Source organism: Notolepis coatsorum (assembly GCF_963971535.1).
Source record: "Notolepis coatsorum genome assembly, chromosome: 18".
Lineage (NCBI taxonomy): Eukaryota > Metazoa > Chordata > Actinopteri > Aulopiformes > Paralepididae > Notolepis > Notolepis coatsorum.
In genome coordinates, this window is record NC_140182.1 from 1865774 (window position 1) to 1892348 (window position 26575).

The 26575-nt window shown below is 48.6% G+C and overlaps 1 protein-coding gene across 1 annotated transcript in view; it reads left to right on the plus strand.

Moving 5' to 3' along the window:
* Positions 1-26575, plus strand: part of cadps2 (Ca++-dependent secretion activator 2) — a gene marked incomplete at its 3' end in the record, with an annotated part of 521480 nt that overhangs the window by 246508 nt on the left and 248397 nt on the right. Inside the window, 3 exon segments of the mRNA XM_084334474.1 lie at positions 9736-9816; positions 18864-19100; positions 20386-20507. Of these exon segments, the coding sequence (XP_084190600.1) occupies positions 9736-9816; positions 18864-19100; positions 20386-20507 (440 nt within the window).

Here is a 26575-nt window from a genome sequence, read left to right on the forward strand (position 1 = left end):
ATAGTGATTATAGTGTGTATAAAGTGGATTTGCGTCGGCTAAATGACAAACATTTAGTCACTAAATGTAAATGTATTGCCCTCATCTGGCCAAATTAAAGAAGAAGGCTTAAGCTCTTTGGGCTTCAACCCAGAGAGATAAAAAAAAAAAAAGGAAACGTATGGAGAATTATTGCGAGACAGAGTCATGGAGAGGGAGAGTGTTTCCACTGGTGGGACGGCCCTTGTCTTTGATACAAGATTGGGCCTTTAACCCTTTCACTGCCACATGACAGCCGGTTAACCCTTTCACTGTGTCAATACAGAAGGTTAGCCCTTTACTATCACACAACCGACGGCGATGCTCCATCATTAGCATCATTAGCTCCGCATTTGCGGAGCTAATGATGCTAATGATGGAGCATCGCCGTCGGTTGTGTGATAGTAAAGGGCTAACCTTCTGTCGTGTGGCAGTGAAAGGGTTAAAGCATGTGTGTGTGTATGTGTATAAGCGTGCGTGAATATAATTATTATATCCACAAGCGTGTCGGGGATATCAGGGATTCATAATATGACATTTGTGGGACAGACATTTGTTTACCTTTGCAGAGTTTATATCATATATCATTGTAAATAAAAACAACATAATGGCGAGGCATGTTTAGGTAAAGTTGCTCCAGGGGCCCAACTCTTACTCTGAAGGCAGTTTATTCAGTTGTGAGAAAATATACTTTGGAATTAGTTCAATTAGTTTCACTTCTCTGAATTTCACATTTCTCTCCACATTGCACCTTTAATCTCGCTCCCAGTCCTGGGTACCAGACCACGGCTGGCCCTGAGTGTCATCATTACACCCCTCCTCGTCCTTCTCTCTGCTCCCTCTGGTCTAATGATCCCCTCCTGTCGCGTGGGCACTGGGCGGAGGGTGGCGCCCCTGCCGCGTGGGCTCTGGGAGGAGGGTGGCGCCCCTGTCCAGTTAGCACCAGGAGCCAGAGGTGGGCTGACAGGAAGGACTAATAAATCAACTGCAGCCCATGACCACCGCATGCCCCCCCCCCGTCTCCCCGGGCAGCCCTGTCCTCAGCCAGTAGTAATTACAGTGAGCCCTCACCCGGCCTCCTCCTCTGCCCTCCTCCTGTTTTATTGTCTCATCTTGTATTTCTCTGGAGTTTGTTCTCTTCCTTTGTCATTCTTGGCCTTAAAGGAACACGCCAACATTTTGGGAAATTATCTCACCGTCTTCTCCAGAGAGAGACAAGAATATAGATACCAGTCTCCTCTCTGTGCGTTCAGTAGAAAGCCACCTGGCTGCACGTTAGCCTAGCTTAGCACAATGAATGGAAGCGGACATGGCCGGTTAGCCTAGAGGCATTGTCCAACTAACACCTCTCCCGAAGGCTAACCGGCACCGTCCGCTTCTGTTCATCAAATTGACCAGACATGACAAACTGCCACTGAGCTCGTTCAGCACCTTCTTGAGATCACATGTACAAAAGACTTAAGCAAATTAATAAAGGGAAGATGATTAAACAGAAGGTTATGTAGATACAGTATGGAATTCTGCCATCCGGACACATTTGAAATATGATTATAGAATATAGAATATCAATATTATGCACATCTATGGATCGGGCCAAATCTCCCCTTTCCAATGGCAGAGTTCAATCTGGATTTAGTATCACCAGGCATGCAGCAAGAACCGTGAATGAAATCTACTGTAAGTACAGTTACTTTTGTATAATGTAAATTCTTCATCAGATTGCAATGCCGTTTTTTGCTCGACGTTCACAGAAAGGTAGAGAAACTAACTGCGTTCTAATTTATGGCAATAAGTGCTCAGGTTTGTTCCACCCGTGAGATATGATCGTGGAGATAAAGAGGGGGGGGAAATGTAAGAAGTCAGATGATTGTCAGGGGCTGGCGTGAGCTGGGAAGTGTCGTTTTTTTTATTATTCTAAAGCCCATCGAAAGCCCTGGGTCTCTTCTCTCAAAAGACTACACTCAAGTTAGGTTGCGCCAAATCCTCACATCAATCCTCGCCTTTTTCCGACTCGATGCCCTGAGATTTCTCTAAACTAATATTTCACTAATAACACTTAAAATCATTGGTAAACAAACGTAGTGCTGAAAATATACACTTTGACTGCTGTCTTGACAGGGTTAGGGTCTTTACTCTTGGCTACATTTGAAGAAGACAAAACGCAACACTAATTCATACATTCTGTAGAGATGGATTTATGGTGTGATGTCATTCTCTTACTGGTACCGGACCGCTCGGGCTTAACACATTCCAGGCCAACCCCGAGATATCTCGGGTTAACTCGCCATGCGCTGGGCGCCAAGACCCGAGATATCTCGGGTTTTAATCGATATTTCTTTTATTAGCTATATCCATTCATTTTTCATCCATCCAGCCTGACGTTATCATTGGGACTGGGTCTGAGCTCGCAAAGGGCAAATACCGCCGCCTAGCGTCTCCCGGATGGTATTGCACATCATTGGAATCCCTCTGGCTGGGGCTGTGCATCGATCTAAGAAGTCCGGTCCAGGTTTTACTTCTCGGGCAAGAGTAACGTTTATAACACATGGACTGGGGACACTCGGAGCCCCTCCCCCCCCCGCCCCCTACTCTCAGTGCCCCTCCCCTCCCCGCCCCTACTCTCAGTGCCCCTCCCCTCCCCGCCCCTACTCTCAGTGCCCCTCCCCGCCCCTACTCTCAGTGCCCCTCCCCGCCCCTACTCTCAGTGCCCCTCCCCGCCCCTACTCTCAGTGCCCCTCCCCTCCCCTACTCTCAGTGCCCCTCCCCCCCTACTCTCAGTGCCCCTCCCCGCCCCTACTCTCAGTGCCCCTCCCCTCCCCTACTCTCAGTGCCCCTCCCCCCCTACTCTCAGTGCCCCTCCCCGCCCCTACTCTCAGTGCCCCTCCCCGCCCCTACTCTCAGTGCCCCTCCCCGCCCCTACTCTCAGTGCCCCTCCCCCCCTACTCTCAGTGCCCCTCCCCCCCCTACTCTCAGTGCCCCTCCCCCCCCCCTACTCTCAGTGCCCCTCCCCCCCCCTACTCTCAGTGCCCCTCCCCTCCCTACTCTCAGTGCCCCTCCCCTCCCCCCCCCTACTCTCAGTGCCCCTCCCCGCCCCTACTCTCAGTGCCCCTCCCCTCCCCTACTCTCAGTGCCCCTCCCCCCCCTACTCTCAGTGCCCCTCCCCCCCCTACTCTCAGTGCCCCTCCCCCCCCTACTCTCAGTGCCCCTCCCCTCCCTACTCTCAGTGCCCCTCCCTCCCCCCCCCCTACTCTCAGTGCCCCTCCCCGCCCCTACTCTCAGTGCCCCTCCCCTCCCCTACTCTCAGTGCCCCTCCCCTCCCCTACTCTCAGTGCCCCTCCCCTCCCCTACTCTCAGTGCCCCTCCCCTCCCCTACTCTCAGTGCCCCTCCCCTCCCCTACTCTCAGTGCCCCTCCCCTCCCCTACTCTCAGTGCCCCTCCCCTCCCCTACTCTCAGTGCCCCTCCCCTCCCCTACTCTCAGTGCCCCTCCCCTCCCCTACTCTCAGTGCCCCTCCCCTCCCCTACTCTCAGTGCCCCTCCCCTCCCCTACTCTCAGTGCCCTCCCCCCCCTACTCTCAGTGCCCCTCCCCGCCCCTACTCTCAGTGCCCCTCCCCTCCCCTACTCTCAGTGCCCCTCCCCTCCCCTACTCTGTGCCCCTCCCCCCCCTACTCTCAGTGCCCCTCCCCGCCCCTACTCTCAGTGCCCCTCCCCTCCCCCCCCTACTCTCAGTGCCCCTCCCCGACTGATGCAGCCTTTACCTTTTTGATTGTGCTAATCGGATAAAGAACTTTAATGTCGCAACAAGGACACAATATTCCAGACTGTGACTTTGATGTAGCGTCCCTCACTCTGTGCCCGCGGGGCGCGTCCCTCACTCTGTGCCCGCGGGGCGCTGGCGCCTCCTTGATGTAGCGTCCCTCACTCTGTGCCCGCGGGGCGCTGGCGCCTCCTTGATGTAGCGTCCCTCACTCTGTGCCCGCGGGGCGCTGGCGCCTCCTTGATGTAGCGTCCCTCACTCTGTGCCCGCGGGGCGCTGGCGCCTCCTTGATGTAGCGTCCCTCACTCTGTGCCCGCGGGGCGCTGGCGCCTCCTTGATGTAGCGTCCCTCACTCTGTGCCCGCGGGGCGCTGGCGCCTCCTTGATGTAGCGTCCCTCACTCTGTGCCCGCGGGGCGCTGGCGCCTCCTTGACGGGTGGCATCAGCTACACAGACGTGCCGTCTTCAAAACGGACGGCTTACAGGGTCTGTGATTAATAGCTGCCACAGCAGCCTGGTCGTCATGGAGATACAGACTTACAGGGTCTGTGATTAATAGCTGCCACAGCAGCCTGGTCGTCATGGAGATACAGACTTACAGGGTCTGTGATTAATAGCTGCCACAGCAGCCTGGTCGTCATGGAGATACAGACTTACAGGGTCTGTGATTAATAGCTGCCACAGCAGCCTGGTCGTCATGGAGATACAGACTTACAGGGTCTGTGATTAATAGCTGCCACAGCAGCCTGGTCGTCATGGAGATACAGAGGCTGAGACAAAGGACACGATAATAGAAGTCAGTAAAACAGTGACATACATACGTGTGTGTGTGTGTGTGTGTGTGTGTGCGTGTGTGTGCGTGTGCGTGTGCGTGTGCGTGTGTGTGTGTGTGTGCGTGTGCACGTGCACGTGCACATGGTTGTGTGTTGGTTCATCAGTATGCCGGTGTTAACACTGTCACCTCACAGCAAGAAGGTCCTCGGGGACCAGGGTGCCAGGTATGTCCATGTTCTCCCCCCCGGGCTCGCAAGGGTTAAAACAACATGCAGAACAGATCACTGACGCTGCCGTGTCCCTGATGGAGACGTACAGGACTTGGATCGGTCCCCGGGTGCTGCACACGTCGCACTCCATGTCTGCTCCCAGCTGCCCATTTCATCGGCGACCCAAACAAAACTAATAAAATGCAAGTGTGTGTCGCCCGACTCGCATGCATGTGTTCACTGCATGACAACGTAGCAATGAGGGGCGGCTAGGTGGCGCAGTGGGCAAGGCGCTCGCCACTAATGCAGGAGATGCTGGGTTCGAGCCCAGCTCTCGGCGTTGCTACCAGCTTGGCTGGTCGTTCATACTAATACAATTGGCAGTGTTAGGGGGTGGGAAGCTGGTGGGTGGGGATCGGACGTTGTGGACAGCGACTCCTACAGGTCGGTTGGTGCGCCTGCGCAGCAGAATCAGGAAGTAACGGGGGCGGCGTGTCCCTCCCACGCAGACCCTCGCCGCTGAGAGATCACGCTGTGCAGGTGAAAAGATGTGACGGCTGCCTCCTCGAGTACCGGAGGAGACACGTGATGCAAGGCTTCGTCCACATTGCAGCCGGCCAGTGGGAGGCATGGCCTAACAACGTTCGAGACAGGGGAGGGGAGAATTGGATAATACGAAATTGGGGACGGGAGAAAAATTGAAAAATGGGGAGAAAAAGTAGATAAAAAAAAGACAATGTAGCAATGAAGACTTGTTTTGTGTGCTACAAAATAAAGACTTCTTCTTATCTTCCCAGGTTTATAGTTCATTCCAATTAATTTCAGTCAATTCAGCTCAGTGGGTTTCCATTACAAAAGGGATTAATGCTTCTTTCTGAATGGACTTGAATGAATGAATGAAAGTGAGGTGACCAGTCTCATATCGCACATCCATGGACTTACAGGCTCGGCTTCAGTCTAATGTTGACAGTGTTGTTGGTTAGTGGGTTAAAGGGGACTAATAACGACTTGCAGGCTATTTCCCCCACATCCCCTCCCTGCTGAACAGGCCGACCAGTAGGAGTATAGATTCCCAGGTAGCGTATAGATTCCCAGGTACTGTATAGATTCCCAGGTACCGCTATAGATTCCCAGGTACCGGTTCTAATGTGAACGGTACCTAACCCGACACACTGGTAGCATTTGCTAAAGTTGATGTCCGCCAGACTCCGAAGAGGAGAGGAAAGTAACAAGCGCTTGAACAAAGTTTGCTCACTTGGCAGAAACTGTTCTTTTAAAAATAATCTCCTGAGGAAGGAATACGTCTCAGTGATCGAAGGCACCGAGACCCGAGAAGACAAGTGGAACCCTCTGCTCTGATAACGAGACGGAAGACGAAACGGAAGAATTAGAGATAAGATGCTTAATTTAAGTCGGTTCAAAATGGCTTCGTTACCGACCCACAGAAATGAACCAGTGCCTGAAGTCTGGCGCTCTGAGGGGCTGTTCTAGTTACGTGCACTTTAGTCACACCGCAGACTCGTCGTTGAGAAGAGATGATCACAGGAAGCAAACTGTGTATAACTTTTAAAAAGAGGGAGTGCCTTCATCAAACTAATGTTCTGCCCGTCGGCCTGACAACCCCATGTCTCCTGTATCAAAACACCGAGCCAGGGCTGTAACTCTAACTCGAGTCCTGGACTGATCTTCAGGACTCCTGACTCCACTTGGACTTGGACTCGAGCTCTGACTGCATTCGGACTCGGAAGGTGCAGACGAGGACATTAATTGATAAATAGTTATTTAACTTTGTAGTTTTTTTGTAATAGGCCCTAATCATTTGGCATAAGATATTGATGGCTAGTGCATTTGTTTGGCTGTTGTGTCACAAAGTAAATCAACTCCATTTGAAACGGTGACCGCTGTGTCATTTATGTTTAATGTTGACCTTGTTTTATTTGTACGTCGGCTCTTTGACTGTGGAGTGGAGTGGAGTCAACCTGGAGGACTCGGACTCGGGTGATGGGGACTCGACTCGGACTCTTCTTTGGTGACTCGGACTCGAACACTGGGGACTCGGGACTCGACTCGGACTCGACATGTGGTGACTGGACTACAACACTGCACCCAGCGGTGGTCTCGGTGCCGTTTGATTGGACGAGCGACGTCACCTCCACTCCACCTGGACGCCACACTGACGCACCTCCACAGGGAACCACCTTAACGTCGTTAAACCAAACTCAGTTGGGAGGACGGAGGCTGTCGTACATCAATCTGGAGCCAAGTCGTGGACTCTGAGGCAGCAGCGCAGAGGAACCTTTATTCAATACATGTCTGTTGTGCTCCCAAGGTCCTTGTTGCACAGTGTAGGTTGGTTGTAATTCATTTTACGATAAGATCAGATCGACCTTTATTCATCCCTGTAGGAAAACACGGGACGTTGAAGTCGTCCACTTGATGACGTGAGCCAAGGTCACGCATCGCGGAGATCAATTTAACCTACAACACCGTTCCCACGGCTCATGGAGTGTTGTTTTGCTGTGTGTTCCCAACGATAGTAACCGCTGTAGCTGGAGGGTCTGCCTTAACCCTTTCACTGCCACACTACAGAAGGTTAACCCTTTCACAACCACACTACAGACGTCTAAGCAACCTCCCACTCTATCTATGGCTAACGGCTGTGCGTGTCTTCATCTCTCTGTTGCAGCTTCTGTCATCATCACATTCTGCTCAGATTGGCATCATAATTAATCAATATGTCATCTCGATATGTCAGCCTGGAAGTCACATTTCCTGAAAGGAATGCAAATACAGAGCAGTGGTATGAGAAGCCATGGGAGGTGATGGGGTTACTGGCAGAGCAGTGGTATGAGAAGCCATGGGAGGTGATGGGGTTACTGGCAGAGCAGTGGTATGAGAAGGCATGGGAGGTGATGGGGTTACTGGCAGAGCAGTGATATGAGAAGGCATGGGAGGTGATGGGGTTACTGGCAGAGCAGTGATATGAGAAGCCATGGGAGGTGAGGGGGTTACTGGCAGAGCAGTGGTATGAGAAGCCATGGGAGGTGATGGGGTTACTGGCAGAGCAGTGGTATGAGAAGGCATTGGAGGTGATGGGGTTATTGGCAGAGCAGTGGTATGAGAAGCCATGGGAGGTGATGGGGTTACTGGCAGAGCAGTGGTATGAGAAGGCATGGGAGGTGATGGGGTTACTGGCAGAGCAGTGGTATGAGAAGGCATGGGAGGTGAGGGGGTTACTGGCAGAGCAGTGGTATGAGAAGGCATGGGAGGTGATGGGGTTACTGGCAGAGCAGTGGTATGAGAAGGCATGGGAGGTGATGGGGTTACTGGCAGAGCAGTGGTATGAGAAGCCATGGGAGGTGATGGGGTTACTGGCAGAGCAGTGGTATGAGAAGCCATGGGAGGTGATGGGGTTACTGGCAGAGCAGTGGTATGAGAAGGCATGGGAGGTGATGGGGTTACTGGCAGAGCAGTGATATGAGAAGCCATGGGAGGTGAGGGGGTTACTGGCAGAGCAGTGGTATGAGAAGGCATGGGAGGTGATGGGGTTACTGGCAGAGCAGTGGTATGAGAAGGCATGGGAGGTGAGGGGGTTACTGGCAGAGCAGTGGTATGAGAAGCCATGGGAGGTGATGGGGTTACTGGCAGAGCAGTGGTATGAGAAGGCATGGGAGGTGATGGGGTTACTGGCAGAGCAGTGGTATGAGAAGCCATGGGAGGTGAGGGGGTTACTGGCAGAGCAGTGGTATGAGAAGGCATGGGAGGTGATGGGGTTACTGGCAGAGCAGTGGTATGAGAAGGCATGGGAGGTGATGGGGTTACTGGCAGAGCAGTGGTATGAGAAGCCATGGGAGGTGATGGGGTTACTGGCAGAGCAGTGGTATGAGAAGGCATGGGAGGTGATGGGGTTACTGGCAGAGCAGTGGTATGAGAAGCCATGGGAGGTGATGGGGTTACTGGCAGAGCAGTGGTATGAGAAGCCATGGGAGGTGATGGGGTCACTGGCAGAGCAGTGGTATGAGAAGGCATTGGAGGTGATGGGGTTACTGGCAGAGCAGTGGTATGAGAAGGCATTGGAGGTGATGGGGTTACTGGCAGAGCAGTGGTATGAGAAGGCATTGGAGGTGATGGGGTTACTGGCAGAGCAGTGGTATGAGAAGGCATTGGAGGTGATGGGGTTACTGGCAGAGCAGTGGTATGAAAAGGCATGGGAGGTGATGGGGTTACTGGCAGAGCAGTGGTATGAGAAGGCATGGGAGGTGATGGGGTTACTGGCAGAGCAGTGGTATGAGAAGGCATGGGAGGTGATGGGGTTACTGGCAGAGCAGTGGTATGAGAAGCCATGGGAGGTGATGGGGTTACTGGCAGAGCAGTGGTATGAGAAGCCATGGGAGGTGATGGGGTTACTGGCAGAGCAGTGGTATGAGAAGCCATGGGAGGTGATGGGGTTACTGGCAGAGCAGTGGTATGAGAAGGCATGGGAGGTGATGGGGTTACTGGCAGAGCAGTGGTATGAGAAGCCATGGGAGGTGATGGGGTCACTGGCAGAGCAGTGGTATGAGAAGCCATGGGAGGTGATGGGGTCACCCAGAGGTATCAGAAGAATGAACACTGATCTCTCCACACACAAGCACACATGAACACACACACACACACACACACACACACACACACACACACAACATTCTGCACTCACACACACACACCACAGGTCACTTTAAACACACAAGAAAAGGACACTTTAAAGGAAGGAAAAGGACACTTTAAGAAAATAACTTGTCTGCGATAGGTCAATATCGTCCGATACCGATATGTCTGCGATAGGTCAATATCGTCCGATACCGATATATCTGCGATAGGTCAATATCGGGCCAATACCGATTTATCTGTAATAGGTCAATATCAGCCGATTTTTAAATTAATCGGCCGGGCTCTACTTTTCACCTGTTAATTGGTTGGTTCTCTTTCCTCCTCTTCAGTTGGACAATGTGGACGAACAGGCGGCGCAGATCCGCAGAGAGTTGGACGGGAGGCTGCAGCTGGCGGAGAAGGTGGCCAGAGTAAGAGTTCTTCTTCTTCTTATTCATCTTCATCTTCATCTTTTTTTTTATTTATTTTTTTATTTTTATTTTTATTTCTTCTTCAATTATAATTTTTATTTATTTATTCCCTTTATCTTTTATCTTATTTTTCTCAAATTTTTTTCTTTTTTTCTTTTAATTTAATAAAAAATAGTTTTTTTTTTAATTCATTTTCTTTTTCATTTTGTTTTCTCTTCTTCTTCATCACAAACACTATTCAAAACATAGGGATATAAATCACGTTGAAGACTTTCATGGCCCAGAAATAGTCATTACTACTTGTTTTAGGTCGCTTGAGATTCATAAGCGTAATTTTCACTCAATGGTGGCCAGTGTTGGAAAGTAATTGCTTGACTTAAACTTAACAAAACAAACATTTCAAACAATATAAGTGTTCTTCTGGTGGTTTCTATACAGGCCAAATACAATGGCGGTCAATAGGAATGGTGTCTGTTTTTCCTCATAGGAGCATAACAGAAAAAAGCATTCCATGTGAAGGTATTCTGTATCTTTGCATGTCAACTAATAAAGAAACTTGAAACTGGGGGGGGGTCGGCTGCTGATGGAGGCGCAGTGTTCAGGGTAACAGAGCATGAGGTGAGGCGGACCTTTAAAAAAGTGAATATCAGGAAGGCAGCAGGTCCGGACGGCATCCCCGGCCGCGTCCTAAAAGTCTGTGCCGACCAACTGGCCCCAGTATTCACTGACATATTTAACCTGTCCTTAGAACAGGCTGTCATCCCCACCTGCCTGAAGAAGTCCACTATTATCCCTGTACCCAAAAAATCCAAGCCTGCTTGCCTCAACGACTACCGCCCTGTAGCTCTCACCTCCATAGCCATGAAGTGCTTTGAGAAGCTAGTAAAGGGCTACATCTGCTCCTCCCTCCCCATCAACATGGACCCGCTGCAATTTGCATACCGCACCAACAGGTCCACGGAGGACGCCATAGCCCATGTGCTGCACACAGCAGCATCACACCTGGACAAGAGGCAGGGGAACTATGTGAGAATGCTATTCATCGACTACAGCTCGGCATTCAATACCATAGTCCCCTCCATACTCATAGCCAAGCTCAGGGACCTGGGCTTGAACTATGACCTCTGCCAGTGGGTCTTGGACTTCCTGACTGGCAGACCCCAGGTGGTGAGAGCAGGCAACTGCACCTCCTCATCCATCACCCTCAACATAGGGGCCCCCCAGGGCTGTGTTCTGAGTCCCCTCCTCTACTCCCTGTACACACACGACTGTGTGGCTCAGCGGAGTAGCAATACAATCATCAAATTTGCTGACGACACAGTGGTGGTGGGCCTGATCTCTGCCAACGACGAGAGGGCCTACCTGGAAGAGGTCAAGGTCCTGGCGGGATGGTGCCAGGAAAACAGCCTCTCCCTGAACGTCAGCAAAACAAAGGAGATGATTGTGGACTTCAGGAGGTCGGGGGTCAAGGACTACAGCCCCCTCAGCATCGACGGGGCACCGGTTGAGAGAGTCAACAGCTTTAAGTACCTCGGAGCCTACATATCCGAGGACTTGACATGGACCACACACATTGACAGTGTTGTGAAGAAGGCACGACAACGCCTCTACTTCCTCAGGCGCCTAAGGAAGTTCCAAGTCAGTCAGAAGATCCTTAAGAACTTCTACTCATGTACAATAGAGAGCATCTTGACCGGCAACATCACCTCCTGGTTTGGGAATAGCACTGCACAAGACCGGAGCAGACTACAAAGAGTGACACGTTCAGCCGAACGCACAATTGGAGGGGGGCTCCCCACCCTCCAGAACATTTACAACAAGCGTTGCAAGGGCAAGGCTAAGAGAATCATTAAAGACTCCAGTCACCCGAACAACTGCCTCTTTGAACTGCTGCGGTCAGGCAAGCGATACCGGAGTCTCAAGGCGAGCACAGAAAGACTCAGAAGAAGCTTCTATCCCCAGGCCATCAGGCTGCTAAACGAACAATGAACACTACACAACAACAACCACCAAACGCACATAGCACACACATCCACACGCACACACTCACTTTAAACAAACACACTGTAGCACCCACTCCACACACTTTATAGCACACACCCACTTTAAACAAACACACTGTAGCACCCACTCCCCACACTTTATATTTATTGATGAAGGATTGCACTACAACTCGTACACCTTACTGTAAATTGTACCTAAATTGTACCTCATCCCATTTCTGCTTTGCACTATATAGTACTGTACATTAGTACACTGCATAGTATTGTATATTATATGGTAACTCAGAACATTGTACATATGTCTATACCGAACACTGTGACCTCATTTTCTTCTTCTAAATTACATGCTATACTATGTTATTTGATACTATCTTGTCTAGCACAGTCTCTGGAGCGTAACAGTAAGAAGCATTTTGTATGAAAGTATTCTGTACTTCTGTATGACAACTATTAAAGAAACTTGAACTTGAACTTGAACCCAAAAGTAGGTACGGTCTGATTCATCTTACTGTACATACAGTAGAGTCATTTCAAATTCCTCATGTTCAACAGTGAGGTTAATTTGATTTATTATAATTATATCATTGTTTTATATTATGTATGCAGATGAGATGATGTATTATTTTGCATGAGACAATAATAATAATAATAATAATAATAATAATAATAATAATAATAATAATAATAATAATAATAATAATAATAATAATAATAATAATAATAATAATAATAATAATAATAATAATAAGATAGGTTTGGAACACCCCACAATTATGTATCATAGAGAGGCATAAGGGATAATGGATGACGATGTGTACAATTATAAAAATGTGTTTAAATATTTTAACAACGGGTACGCACGCACAAACCACCAACATAAGGACATAACCAGCTAAAGGTAGGATATACAGTACCTTACTCGGCTAATTCATATGAATATCATGCTGCATCCTACATTTAAGCCGGATATGAATAGTAAGATCCCGATTCGGCACACGTCATTATGCACGCGGTCAGCTGTCAGCTGAAGAGGAACACAAGCGCTTTAATGTGAAAATCACTGTCTGTGCAGCTGTCTTGTAGAAGAGGAACACAAGCGCTTTAATGTGAAAATCACTGTCTGTGCACACCTCACCCCCACTTCCCTTCACCTCACCCCCACTTCCCTTCACCTCACCCCCACTTCCCTTCACCTCACCCCCACCTCCCTTCAGGCAGTCTTTAATTGAAGGTAGAGAAAGGAAACATTTATATCGCCAGGCTTTTAAAATTACATCTACATCAATCGAATTCCAGATGATCACTTTTAGGCAGACCGATATGACACCTCTATATAAAAAAAAAAAACTGTATAATTTACTATCTTCTCATTCTCTTTAAGGGCAAGTCCAGTTTTCGTATGTAATAAACTAGTGTGGCAACTATATGCCAGTGGTATGTCAAAGCAGTCATTTTAAAGGGGGATGCCACCCATTTAAAGAATTCGTATGTATGTATGCATGCTATTCCTGTGCTTCACGACAGTTCAGTCAATATTGAATATTGAATATGTAGTGAATATAGTGAACATAGTGAATATGCAACATTCTGTCCTAGAAACTAAATGGGAGGACTCTCACATTTGTGAGCTAAAATCTGGGTCTGCTCCATAGACAACGCATGGGGCTCTGACCAGCCCCCACACCAGCCCTGACACCAGCCCTGACACCAGCCCTGACACCAGCCCTGACACCAGCCCTGACACCAGCCCTGACACCAGCCCTGACACCAGCCCTGACACCAGCCACCAGCCCTGACACCAGCCCAGACACCAGCCCTGACACCAGCCCTGACACCAGACACCAGCCCTGACACCAGCCCTGACACCAGCCCAGACACCAGCCCTGACACCAGCCCTGACACCAGCCCTGACACCAGCCCTGACACCAGCCCTGACACCAGCCACCAGCCCTGACACCAGCCCTGACACCAGCCCTGACACCAGCCCTGACACCAGACACCAGCCCTGACACCAGCCCTGACACCAGCCCTGACACCAGCCCTGACACCAGCCCTGACACCAGACACCAGCCCTGACACCAGCCCTGACACCAGCCCTGACACCAGCCCTGACACCAGCCCTGACACCAGCCCTGACACCAGACACCAGCCCTGACACCAGCCCTGACACCAGACCTGACACCAGCCCTGACACCAGCCCTGACACCAGCCCTGACACCAGCCCTGACACCAGCCCTGACACCAGCCCTGACACCAGACACCAGCCCTGACACCAGACACCAGCCCTGACACCAGCCCTGACACCAGACACCAGCCCTGACACCAGCCCTGACACCAGCCCTGACACCAGACACCAGCCCTGACACCAGCCCTGACACCAGACACCAGCCCTGACACCAGCCCTGACACCAGCCCTGACACCAGACACCAGCCCTGACACCAGCCCTGACACCAGACACCAGCCCTGACACCAGCCCTGACACCAGACCTGACACCAGACACCAGCCCTGACACCAGCCCTGACACCAGCCCTGACACCAGCCCTGACACCAGCCCTGACACCAGCCCAGACACCAGCCCTGACACCAGCCCAGACACCTGCCCTGACACCAGCCCAGACACCAGCCCTGACACCAGCCCAGACACCTGCCCTGACACCAGCCCAGACACCTGCCCTGACACCAGCCCTGACACCAGCCCAGACACCTGCCCGACACCGAAACGAGTTTTGAATTCACCAATAATAATAATAATAATAATAATAATAATAATAATAATAATAATAATAATAATAATAATAATAATAATAATAATAATAATACACTTTATTTGTATAGCACCTTTCATAAAATAATTGCAGCTCAAAGTGCTTCACAACAGAAAAAAGACGGGCATAAAATGAGCACATAAAGTGCAGACATATAAAATCAGTTTTTCAGCCCACCTTGTTTATGGTTTGATTCAGTTTTAAAAATAGACAATAATAAAAAGAGTAAGATGTGCAATAGTGCAGTGCAATAAGTAGTAGAATAGACATGAAATTGGGCGGCTACGTGGCGTAGTGGGCAAGGCGCTCGCCACAAATGACGGAGACGCTGGGCTTGCCTGTTCGAGCCCAGCGCTCCACATTGCTTTCAGTTTAGCTGGCCGTTCATACTAATACACATTGGCCGTATTAGGGGGTGGGAAACTGATGGGTGGGGATCGGGCGTTGTGGACATCGACTCCTACAGGTCGGTTGGTGCGCCTGCGCAGTAGAATCAGGAAGTGTCGGGGGCAGCGTGAGCCTCCCACGCGTTACTCCTCGCCACTGAGAGATCGAGCTGCGCAGGTGAAAAGATGCGACTGCTGTTACCTCAAGTACCGGAGGGGACTTGTGCTATGTATGACTTAGTCCACATTGCAGCCGGCTTGTGGGAGGCAAGAAACAGCGTTCGTGACAGGGGAGGGTTGAATTGGATGATACGAAATTGGGATGGGAGAAAAATATAGAAAATGGGAGAAAAAGTGGATAAAAAAAAAGAATAGACATGAAATTAGCACATAAAGTGCAGACATATAAAATCAGTTTTTTACAGTGCAATACAACATTTCCGGATTACTGTTTAACAGTTTAAACTTTAAAGTCATCTTTACCTTCTCCGTTTGGTATCCACCGTTTAGTACCAGGATATAAATGTTAAAATGTTAAAGTGTTCATCTCATAAGCAAACACGTGCAGCCTTCTGCCACAGAGATAAAAGCCCACAAGGATGTACCTAACCATCCACGACAAGAACGCCATCTTCCCTACAGGTGGTTTTATCAGAAAGTATCGTTATATCCGCTTCATTAAACGCCACTGTTAGCTTGTTTCTTCTGGCGGCCGGTAGCCCTGAGCCACGCTACCAATTAGCCTTGACTATCCGATCTGCCCAACTGCCCAACCCACCGGGGTCCTTTTATCAGTTGGGTTGCCTAGCAACGTCAAAGACGTTTATCACGTACATGATTTTTAAATTTTTTTATATATCTGTTTTTTCCTGCTCCAAACTATCATTATATCGGCCTTTAAAAGTCGACTATCAGGGGTGCCCGAGTGGCGCACGGCATACAGCACTACGGTGCAACGCGGCCGACCCGGGTTCGACTCCCGGACCCGGTGATCTTTGCCGAATGTCTTCTCCGGTCTGTCTCCCATTTCCTCCTCTCTCTCTCTCTCTCTCTCTCTCTACTGGACTGCCCGATAGAAAAAACTCAACAAAGCTATCAGCTTGGCTGGTCGTTAATACTAACACAATTGGCAGTATTAGGGGGTGGGAAGCTGGTGGGTGGGGATCGGACGTTGTGGACAGCGACTCCTACAGGTCGGTTGGTGCGCCTGCGCAGCAGAATCAGGAAGCGGCGGGGGCGGCGTGTCCCTCCCACGCAGACCCTCGCCGCTGAGAGATCACGCTGTGCAGGTGAAAAGATGCGACGGCTGCCTCCTCGAGTACCGGAGGGGACACGTGATGCAAGGCTTCGTCCACATTGCAGCCGGCCTGTGGGAGGCATAGTCTAACAGCGTTCAAGACAGGGGAGGGTAGAATTGGACGATACGAAATTGGGATGGGAGAAAAAAATAGAAAATGGGAGAAAAAAAAGAAAAAAATTAAACATAACTTTTAATTTTTTTTATTTAAATAAAGAAATCGACTATCAGTTAACCTCTAGTTAGACAACAAGCCATTATTTAATTGTAAATATATGTATATTTGTGCATTATTCTACAGAAGGGTACCTGGTAGGAAATTGTAGGAGATAAAATAGGCAAATGCAGGGTTCGAAATTAACGGGGGCTTGGGGCATAATGCCCTTGAAAATGGATAAAATGCCCTCGAAAATCAGTTAAGGGGGGCACTTAATGCCCCCGACAGTTTACTAATTATATATATTTATCCGGTAATGGAGCGTCTGTGTATCGTATACGGTTCAGATGACGCGCAAATAAAAAAAATCATTTGGCGGAGCCGGTGTTCTGCACTGGCTGCAGCAGCAGCAGCAGCAGCCAGGTGCTAGTCAGTTTGTGTAAAAATGGCACGCACAATATAAATCAATCTTCATTACGACTTTAAAAACATAGCCATTAACATTACATAGGCCTACACACATCTTGCCATAGCGTTAGCAGTTTGTACAATGTTTGTAGCTGTTAGCTAGCTAGCCCTTCACAACAACAGCTAACACCGTAGCTACTAGCTACTGTAGCAGAGGAGGAAATGGGAGTCTGAGAGGCGGGGTGTTTAAAGACAATGATAGGCGTTTATTCAACATCCAAGAAGGCTAACATACAACTGTGTTTTACTAACTCCAACCGGGACTATTGCCGCTTTCGCGCTGCTTGTTGACGTTATGAACTGCTCCTAACGTGACCGGAGCTGAAGGTGGCGGTGCCACACGCTAAAATGTCCGTGGGGACCCGGCGCCAACCCATAGATAGTTCCAACTCACCGAATTACGTAATCCACCACAGTTGCACTCAATATTTAAATAATGTTAGTCTAAATATATGTAGACAGAAACACAATAATTTCAAGCAGAAAACGAATCTTTCCATTAAGAACTGACAAGCAGGGAATTTAAACATGGTTGACATTGTTTTTGTGTGTTTATATTAATTAAAGAAAGGAAAGTCTAGTGCTGGCTGAGCATATTGTTTGTTTGCACTAAATTAATACTTTGACAAATGTAGCCTATATTTTTCAGTCAGTTCGGTCTTTGTGTGCCAAACATTATTTAAGGCTGTAAACACTGTAAACCTTTTATTTTATTTTTAATAAATGAGAAACATGTTTAGATTTGAGTGTTATAGAAAAAGAAAGCAATACGCTTGGACCAGCACTCACAGATTTTGGTATATTTAATGGCAGCCTGAAACAAACATGTTTCGGAACGATTATGTTCCGAAACATGTTTGTTTCAGGCTGCCATTAAATATACCAAAATCTGTGAGTGCTGGTCCAAGCGTATTGCTTTCTTTTTCTATTATACTCGACGGGATTTCAGCACCCAGTGTTATAATTTGTGAGCGCAGTCTATCTTGACTTTTAGATTTGAGTGTTACATTTTTTTTAATAAAAATTAACGTATATCGAACTGAAAACCGTGACCCCAAATTCGTGATATGAACCAAACCGTCCATTTTGTGAACCGTCCCACCCCTACCGTTTATCATAAAAATTCAGTGCCCCCGAAATACAAAAAAAAGCCCCCGAAAATCAATTAAGGGGGGCAAAAAAAGCCCTTGAAAAAAAATGTTAATTTCTAACCCTGGGCAAATGAATAGCTAGAATGCCACAGGGCTACCAGCTATGGCAACATTCAGGAGACTATACTGCGCGTCAATAGCGCCACCTGTAGGCAAGAAATGGAATGGTATTAATTTATTATAAATTATGTATTATTATTATACTTTTTTAAAATAAATGTCCTTTTATGTTGCAATTCATTGTGTGGATTAGAACTACGTAATACCAGACTGATGCAAGTTACATGGAAAATAAAACGTCACGTTAATGCGATCGACTGGAATCCGCACAGTTTAGCCTCCTTTTTATTTGACCACTGCATGATCACTGATCAGAACGTTAACACTTTAATACCCTGATCAGTCTCCATTGCTGCCTTCAAGGCCGCAGCCTTAAACCCCATTTGTTTTGCTCTGCCTTCCAATAGGGCCTGTTTTTTTTCCTCTGCTCCTATGTTTTGTCTATTTTATTTTATTTTATTTTGTTCATTTTAAATGTTTTTATGTTTTAAACCTTTTTATTCTATTTTTAATTTTGCTTTCCTTCTGCTGTGAAGCACCTTGAGAGCCCACTGAGTTTAAAGTGTGCTATATAAATGAAATCTATTATTATTATTATTATGATCTTAACCCTTTCACTGCCACACAGGGCAGAAGGTTAACCCTTTACTATCACACAACCGACGGCGATGCTCCATCATTAGCTCCGCTAACCTTCTGTATTGTCACAGTGAAAGGGTTAACCTTAATCCCGTGCCCCTCCCCCCTCTCGGTCGCAGGAGAGGCGATACCCCGCGTTCGTGTCGGGCGACATGGAGGCCCTGTTCGTGGAGGAGCTGCGGTCCTCCGTCAACCTGCTGATGGCCAACCTGGAGAGCCTGCCCGTGTCCAAGGGCCTGGGGCCCGACCTGCGGCAGAAGCTGAAGAGGTCCCCCATGAACAACTCCTTCCTGGACATGGGGGACGAGGGGGACCTGCTCTCCAAGTCCGACGTGGTGCTGTCCTTCACGCTAGAGGTGTCTATAAGTAAACTCTACAGGCGTGCAAGTAGCATATAGGAGTAACTCGTTATGAATGAAGTGTGTTTCCTGCAAGCAAGGAAACTCTAAGAGAAGGAAGGGTCATCACGTGAGAACAGCAGCGTTCTATATGCTCCGCTTGGGGCCAGACTTTGGTGCCACTTCACAAATAGACCAGCTATAGGAGGAAATATACGTCAATCAATAATATCAATGTTAGCTAGTTTTAACAATGCAACAAATTACTGATAATTCTGACATCCGAGATAATAACCTGTTTAAATGATGAGGAGATGGCGCTAATTCAACTCGATGTCGGCCGAACTGAACGTTTTCACACTTGGCACCAATGTGATGTAATGACCCTTCCTTCTTTTATAGTTCCTTGTGCCTTAGTTATATAGTATACATACTAATATACTAGTATATATACTTGGTATACACAGGTGTAGCTAGAATTTCGATGTCCGCTAGTGCCACTGATCTTTGACAAAAAAAATAAAAAAAAACGCACACACAGATGCGAGTGACTTAATATTATTAACCCCTTTGTGTGTGGCCTGCCGGCGTACATACAGTACCTAATGCAGTATAAAGAACTACAGTTGAGTCGTAGGGGGGGGGGGGGGGCTGAGTACTCCCCCTCTCGAGTGTCCCCGACGCGTCTATTCGAAGCCTAACCGGTTCATGCTTCCGCGTTCGCGTTTTGCGCTCTGATTGGCCACTGATGTTTCTGGTCGCACCAATCGTGTGACGGCAAGTTCTTTCGCCGGTTAAGCTTAGGCACTCTTTCGAAGTTGGTTAAGGTTAGAGTTTGTCTTAGAGCAGGGCCATAGAACACCAGCCCTGATTCCAAACTCTAACCTTAACCAACTTGGAAAGAGTCGCCTAAGCTTAACCAGTGATAAACTAGGCGTTAGGTCGTTTGCTGCTGGTCGAGGCGGAAATGGGCGCGTCACGCGATTGGGCGCACATGTCACATGACCAGAAACGCCTGTGGCCAATCAGATCGCACCAGAAACGGCAGTGGCCAATCAGATTCGCAAAACGCGAACGCGTAAGCATGAACCCGTTAATCTTCGAATAGACGCGTCAGGGACAGAGACGTAACCGCTACCAAATCTGTTCCCATCACATTATCTGCAGGGTGGAATTTTTTTTTTCCCCTCTTTTTGTTCTGCCTCTGCTTAAAGGAGCCAGGCCACTTTATTATTGCAGACAGACGACAGAACGTAGACGTGTCTCTGACCCCGTCTTCTCCTGTCGCCGTCTGTTCCTCCAGATAGTGATCGTGGAGGTGCAGGGGCTGAAGTCGGTGGCCCCCAACCGGATTGTGTACTGCACCATGGAGGTGGAGGGGGGGGAGAAGCTGCAGACGGACCAGGCCGAGGCCTCCAGACCTCAGTGAGTTAACAACGTTAAGGTGGAGTGGTGGGATCCATTAACACTTTGAGAGCCACTCACGGCTAATCTCGTGTTTACGATAGTTACGTTGAAAGCCACTCATGAGATTTTTCAGAATTATTATTATTATTATTTTCTTAGCGATCTGAAATCATATTGCATCACGCGAGCCTACCCTAGCCTACCCAAGGGCCGCCGGCGATCAGATGTGAAAAAAGCGCCCCCTATCATCTCCCAGATGGTAAATCACCCTTTTGGAATGGACTCAATGAAAATGGATGGGGGAAAAAAAATATTCCAGTCCACATTTTCCAGTCCACTGATGCAGCCGGGGTTACCAGAGTTCATTCTGGATCCTCTGAGCCCCGCGGATCACGAATTCTACTGTATAAACGTTAGATCTATACACTTATCGATTTTTTCTAATGGTGATCAGGAATTGGAATATACCATTTGGATACCATCTGATGTCAGGTAAGGAATCTATGTTATCAGTGTTAGGATAATCAGACTCGTTTTCGAGGAGATATAAGCTTTTTTGTGATATGTGCTCTAGCTGTTTCACTGTAAAATCCATGAGGAAATGAAAGCAGCTATTATCAGCGCACGGCTCGAACGTGCGTGGGTGCACATATACTATCGTTCATCTAGCGTTTATTTGAAAACTATTCATAAATAGGCCGACAAATATCAACGTTCTGGAATATTCCAGTAAAAGACGATTATCATAGAATAGGTTGTTTTTCACCTGAAAACAGGCGCTTTTCAAAATGCTCTCAAACGGAAATGAAGCGATAAAAAACCAATCTGCCATGACAACACTGACTGGAAAATTATTATTTGATAAGCGACGGGCAGATTAGACACATAGCCATAATTTAAAACATAGATTAGGCGATATTAACGTTAACATTGACGCCGATGGTGGCATTCAAGCACTAAGTCGTGCGCCCCCTGGTGGCACTGAAAGTGTTAACAATAGTACCTATTTTGTGATATTTTAGGTTCGCCTCGTCAACTTTTATAAAAATGCTTGTAAAACCTCAACCCTATTATTGTACTATAATTTATAGAAAAGATAACCCAAAATAAATCATAAAACAAAACAAATCATAAAACACTGACATTTAGTCATGGAAACTACCACATAGCTCTCACCACAACCTTTTATCTCAAATTAGTGCACGGGAGCAGTGAGAGAGACGTTAGGGGAGGAGTGAGATAGAGTGACAATAGGGGAGGAGTGAGAGAGTGACATTAAGGGAGGAGTGAGATAGAGTGACATTAGGGGAGGAGTGATATAGAGTGACATTAGGCACCTCATTGTGCGACAGGCGACCTGGTGTGTGTGTGTGTGCGCGTGTGTGTCGCCCATCTTACATGCGTGTGTTGCTGTGTGACAAATAAAAGACTTCTTCTTCTACACTCACCTAACATAGTCCAGCGCAATTTGCATTGTCCTCCTCACACAGATGCACCTTCGTCTAATTAATCACTGTTTGATGTGGAGAGTATTTAGTGATATCCCGCTGATGTGCCCTTTGTAAGGTGCTCTCTGGCACATTCAAGATGGATTATTGTGTTCCGCCTCGTTTAGCACTACCTTTATCATATTTTTTTCAAGTAAAAAAAATTTAAATGAAAAGATGCATCAGACTTCTGGCTAGTGGATTTCCATATTGGCCCTTTTCTGAGAGGTGGTTCTGCTCAGACATTATTCACCTATCTCAGCCTGGACATTATTCACCTATCTCAGCTCGGACATTATTCACCTATCTCAGCTCGGACATTATTCACCTATCTCAGCCTCGACATTATTCACCTATCTCAGCTCGGACATTATTCACCTATCTCAGTTCAGCCTGGACATTATTCACCTATCTCAGTTCAGCCTGGACATTATTCACCTATCTCAGCTCGGACATTATTCACCTATCTCAGCCTCGACATTATTCACCTATCTCAGCTCGGACATTATTCACCTATCTCAGCTGGGACATTATTCACCTATCTCAGCCTGGACATTATTCACCTATCTCAGCCTGGACATTATTCACCTATCTCAGTCTGGACATTATTCACATATCTCAGCTCGGACATTATTCACCTATCTCAGCTGGGACATTATTCACCTATCTCAGCTGGGACATTATTCACCTATCTCAGCCTGGACATTATTCACCTATCTCAGCCTGGACATTATTCACCTATCTCAGCTCGGACATTATTCACCTATCTCAGCCTGGACATTATTCACCTATCTCAGCTCGGACATTATTCACCTATCTCAGCCTGTACATTATTCACCTATCTCAGCTGGGACATTATTCACCTATCTCAGCTCGGACATTATTCACCTATCTCAGCTGGGACATTATTCACCTATCTCAGCTCGGACATTATTCACCTATCTCAGCTCGGACATTATTCACCTATCTCAGCCTGGACATTATTCACCTATCTCAGCCTGGATTGGTGAGGACGCGACCCTGGTCAGACGCCTCTGGTTTTAGCTCCGCAACGATGTACTCACTTTTAGCTATTATGTTTGTTTTTTCTACTTTTTTATTTAAAGCAACACTGGCGGGTACGTCATACGACCGTCAGACACTTATGGACCTGAACCCCGGGCTCAAAGAGGAGTTTGGAGACACTTTTGACCTAGAATGGCCAGCAGAAATCAGACGGGAGAATGGCGGCAAGGAAAAGGACAAAGGCGACGGCAGGAGGAGACACAGAGGGAGACGTGGAGGTATCAGATTGAGACTAAAAAGAGCTGCTTACCGCCCAGCAATTCCATCCATCTTTCTGGCGAATGCCCGTTCGTTGGAGGGTAGGATGGATGACCTGAGAGCGAGGGTCCGGTTCCAACGGGAGATGAGAGACATCAACATTATATGTCTCACAGAGACATGGCTCACGTCGACGACTCCGGACAAAAGCGTATCTCCCTCGGATGCCTTGACAGTCTTACGTGCAGATCGTACCGCTGCCTCAGGAAAGACCATCGGCGGCGGAGTCTGCCTCATCACGAACAATTCCTGGGTTAATCCCGAGGGGGTGCAGGTTCTCTCAAACTCGTGTTCGCCGGACTTGGAACATCTTTCTATCCTATGTCGTCCGTTTCACCTCCCGAGGGAGTTCACCGCGGTCGTCATGACTGCCGTGTATATTCCCCCACACGCGAATACGGGCAAAGCGCTGGGCGAACTACACGATCATCTCAACAGACACCAGATCAAACACCCAGACGCAGCGATGGTAGTGGCCGGCGATTTCAACCAGGCCAACCTGAAGAAAGTGATGCCGTCCTTTTTTCAGCACATCGCTTGCTCCACCAGAGGGAAAAACACACTCGACCACTGTTATTCCCCGTTCAAAGCCGGTTACAAGGCAGTAGCCGCTCCGCCATTAACGGGGTCCACAAGCTCGAGCGATCATGACTCCATCTTGCTATTTCCGGCATATCAACAGAGATCACGTGACGCCGTCTTGTCACGTGAGACAAAGAAGTGGACCGACGAATCAGAGGCCACGCTCCAGGACGTGCTTGCAGACACGGATTGGGATATGTTCAAAGGAAGCGCCAGTGACGTCAGTGAGCTAGCAGACACAGTGGTGTGCTACATCACAACAATAGCCGATGGTATTGTCCCCAGGAAAACGGTGCGGATTTTCCCAAACCAGAAACCGTGGGTGGATAGCACTATTAGAGCAGCTCTGAACTCTCGTACCACCGCCTACAACCTGGGTAGAGAGTCAGGAAACATGGAGGAGTATAAGGCTTCAGTCTATACTCTACGCAAGGCTGTCAAACTTGCTAAGAGGACATATGCTGATAAACTGGAGACACAAATGGCACAAAACGACACAAGAGGATTATGGCAGGGACTGAAGACAATAACTGACTATAAAGTCAGCGCCCCCTCAATGGGGAGCGACGACGCCTCCCTCGCGGACAAGCTCAACATCTTCTACGCTCGGTTTGGTGTAGACAGTGGTGCTGCTGGCTCTCCGGCTAGTGACGTCACTGGCGCGCCGGCTGTTGTGGAGGGGGGGGGGCAACCGCGAGGGGGGGGGGACGCTCTCTCGTTGTCGGAACACAGTGTGAGAAGAGCATTTATGCAGGTGAACACCAGGAAGGCTGCTGGCCCAGATGGCATAACAGGACGTATACTCAAGACCTGTGCCAACCAGCTGGCCCCTGTGTTCACCGCCATATTTAATCAATCACTGGCGGAGTCAGTGGTCCCTGCCTGCTTCAAGATGTCTACCATCATCCCTGTGCCGAAGAAACCCTCCCCAGCATGTCCAAATGACTACAGACCGGTGGCACTCACCTCTGTGGTCATGAAATGTTTCGAGAGGCTGGTCAAGGACCACATTTGTGCCTCCCTCCCCAGTGATATGGACCCTATGCAATTTGCATACAGGACAAACAGGTCCACCGACGACGCGGTCTCCCAGGTACTGCACAGCACCCTCTCGCACCTTGACCGTCAGAAGGGGGGCTATGTGAGACTGTTGTTCATTGACTACAGCTCAGCGTTCAACACCATAGTCCCCACCAGACTGGTGGACAAGCTGATCGAGCTAGGTCTGAGCTCCGCCCTGAGCGCCTGGGTACTGGACTTTCTGAGCGAAAGACCCCAGGCGGTCAGGGTGGGGGGTCAGACCTCCAACACCATCACCCTGAGCATCGGGTCCCCCCAGGGCTGTGTTCTGAGCCCCCTGCTGTACTCACTCTACACACACGACTGTGTGGCCAAGTTCAGCTCCAACTCCATAGTGAAGTTCGCAGATGACACGGTGGTGGTGGGGCTGATCTCGGACAATGACGAGAAGGCCTACCGGGAGGAGGTTGAGGTACTGGAACGCTGGTGCCAGGACAACAGCCTGCTCCTGAACATTGGTAAAACCAAGGAGCTGATCGTGGATTATAGGAGAGGACAGCAGGAGACGCACACACCACTGATGATTAACGGGGCTACCGTGGACAGGGTGAGCAGCTTCAAGTACCTGGGGGTCCACATCTCAGAGGACCTGACATGGTCAACACACATAGACACAGTAGTAAAGAAGGCGAAACAGCGTCTCTACCACCTGAGACAGTTAAGGAAGTTCAGAGTATCGGGGAAATTACTCCAGTCCTTCTACTCAGGAGCTGTAGAGAGCATCCTGACCGGAAACATCACTGCCTGGTATGGAAACAGCACGGCACAGGACAAGAAGGCCCTACAGAGAGTGGTGCGCTCAGCCGAGCGTACCACGGGTATTGCACTACCCCCCCTGCAGGTTCTATACAACAAGAGGTGCAAATCCAGAGCCTGCAGGATAATGAAAGACCCTCACCACCCCAATAACAGCCTGTTTCAGCTGCTGAGGTCAGGCAGACGCCTGCGAACCCCAGCTACTAGGACATAGCGGCTTAGGCTCAGCTTCTTCCCCCAGGCCATCAGAGCCATGAACAATGAACATTGAGTGCTCAGAACATTGAACTGTCCACACACAAGCACACATGAACACACACACGACACGCACACTGTGCACGCTCACACACGAGCAGCCACTTAACACTTTAACATGAGCGGGCACACACTCATGTCGCACACACGCACACTTATGGCCAAAGGAAAGGACACTTTAAATTAGAATAACAGGAACAGTGTATTGCACTACCAAAGCTAACTAGCATGTCCCACATGCTCTGTAAATAACTATGTACAGATACCGAGATGTCACTCCATGTTACCTGCTACCTGTTACTGCACAATGTTGTTTCCTTCTTTTGATTCTATTATATGTACCACTGTATTGCACATCGTTGCGGGCAAGACCACCCGCATTTCATTGTATACCTGTATGCCGTGACAATTAAAACTCTTGACTTGACTTGACATTATTCACCTATCTCAGCTTGGACATTATTCACCTATCTCAGCCTGGACATTATTCACCTATCTCAGCCTGGACATTATTCACCTATCTCAGCCTGGACATTATTCACCTATCTCAGCCTGGACATTATTCACCTATCTCAACCTCGACATTATTCACCTATCTCAGCT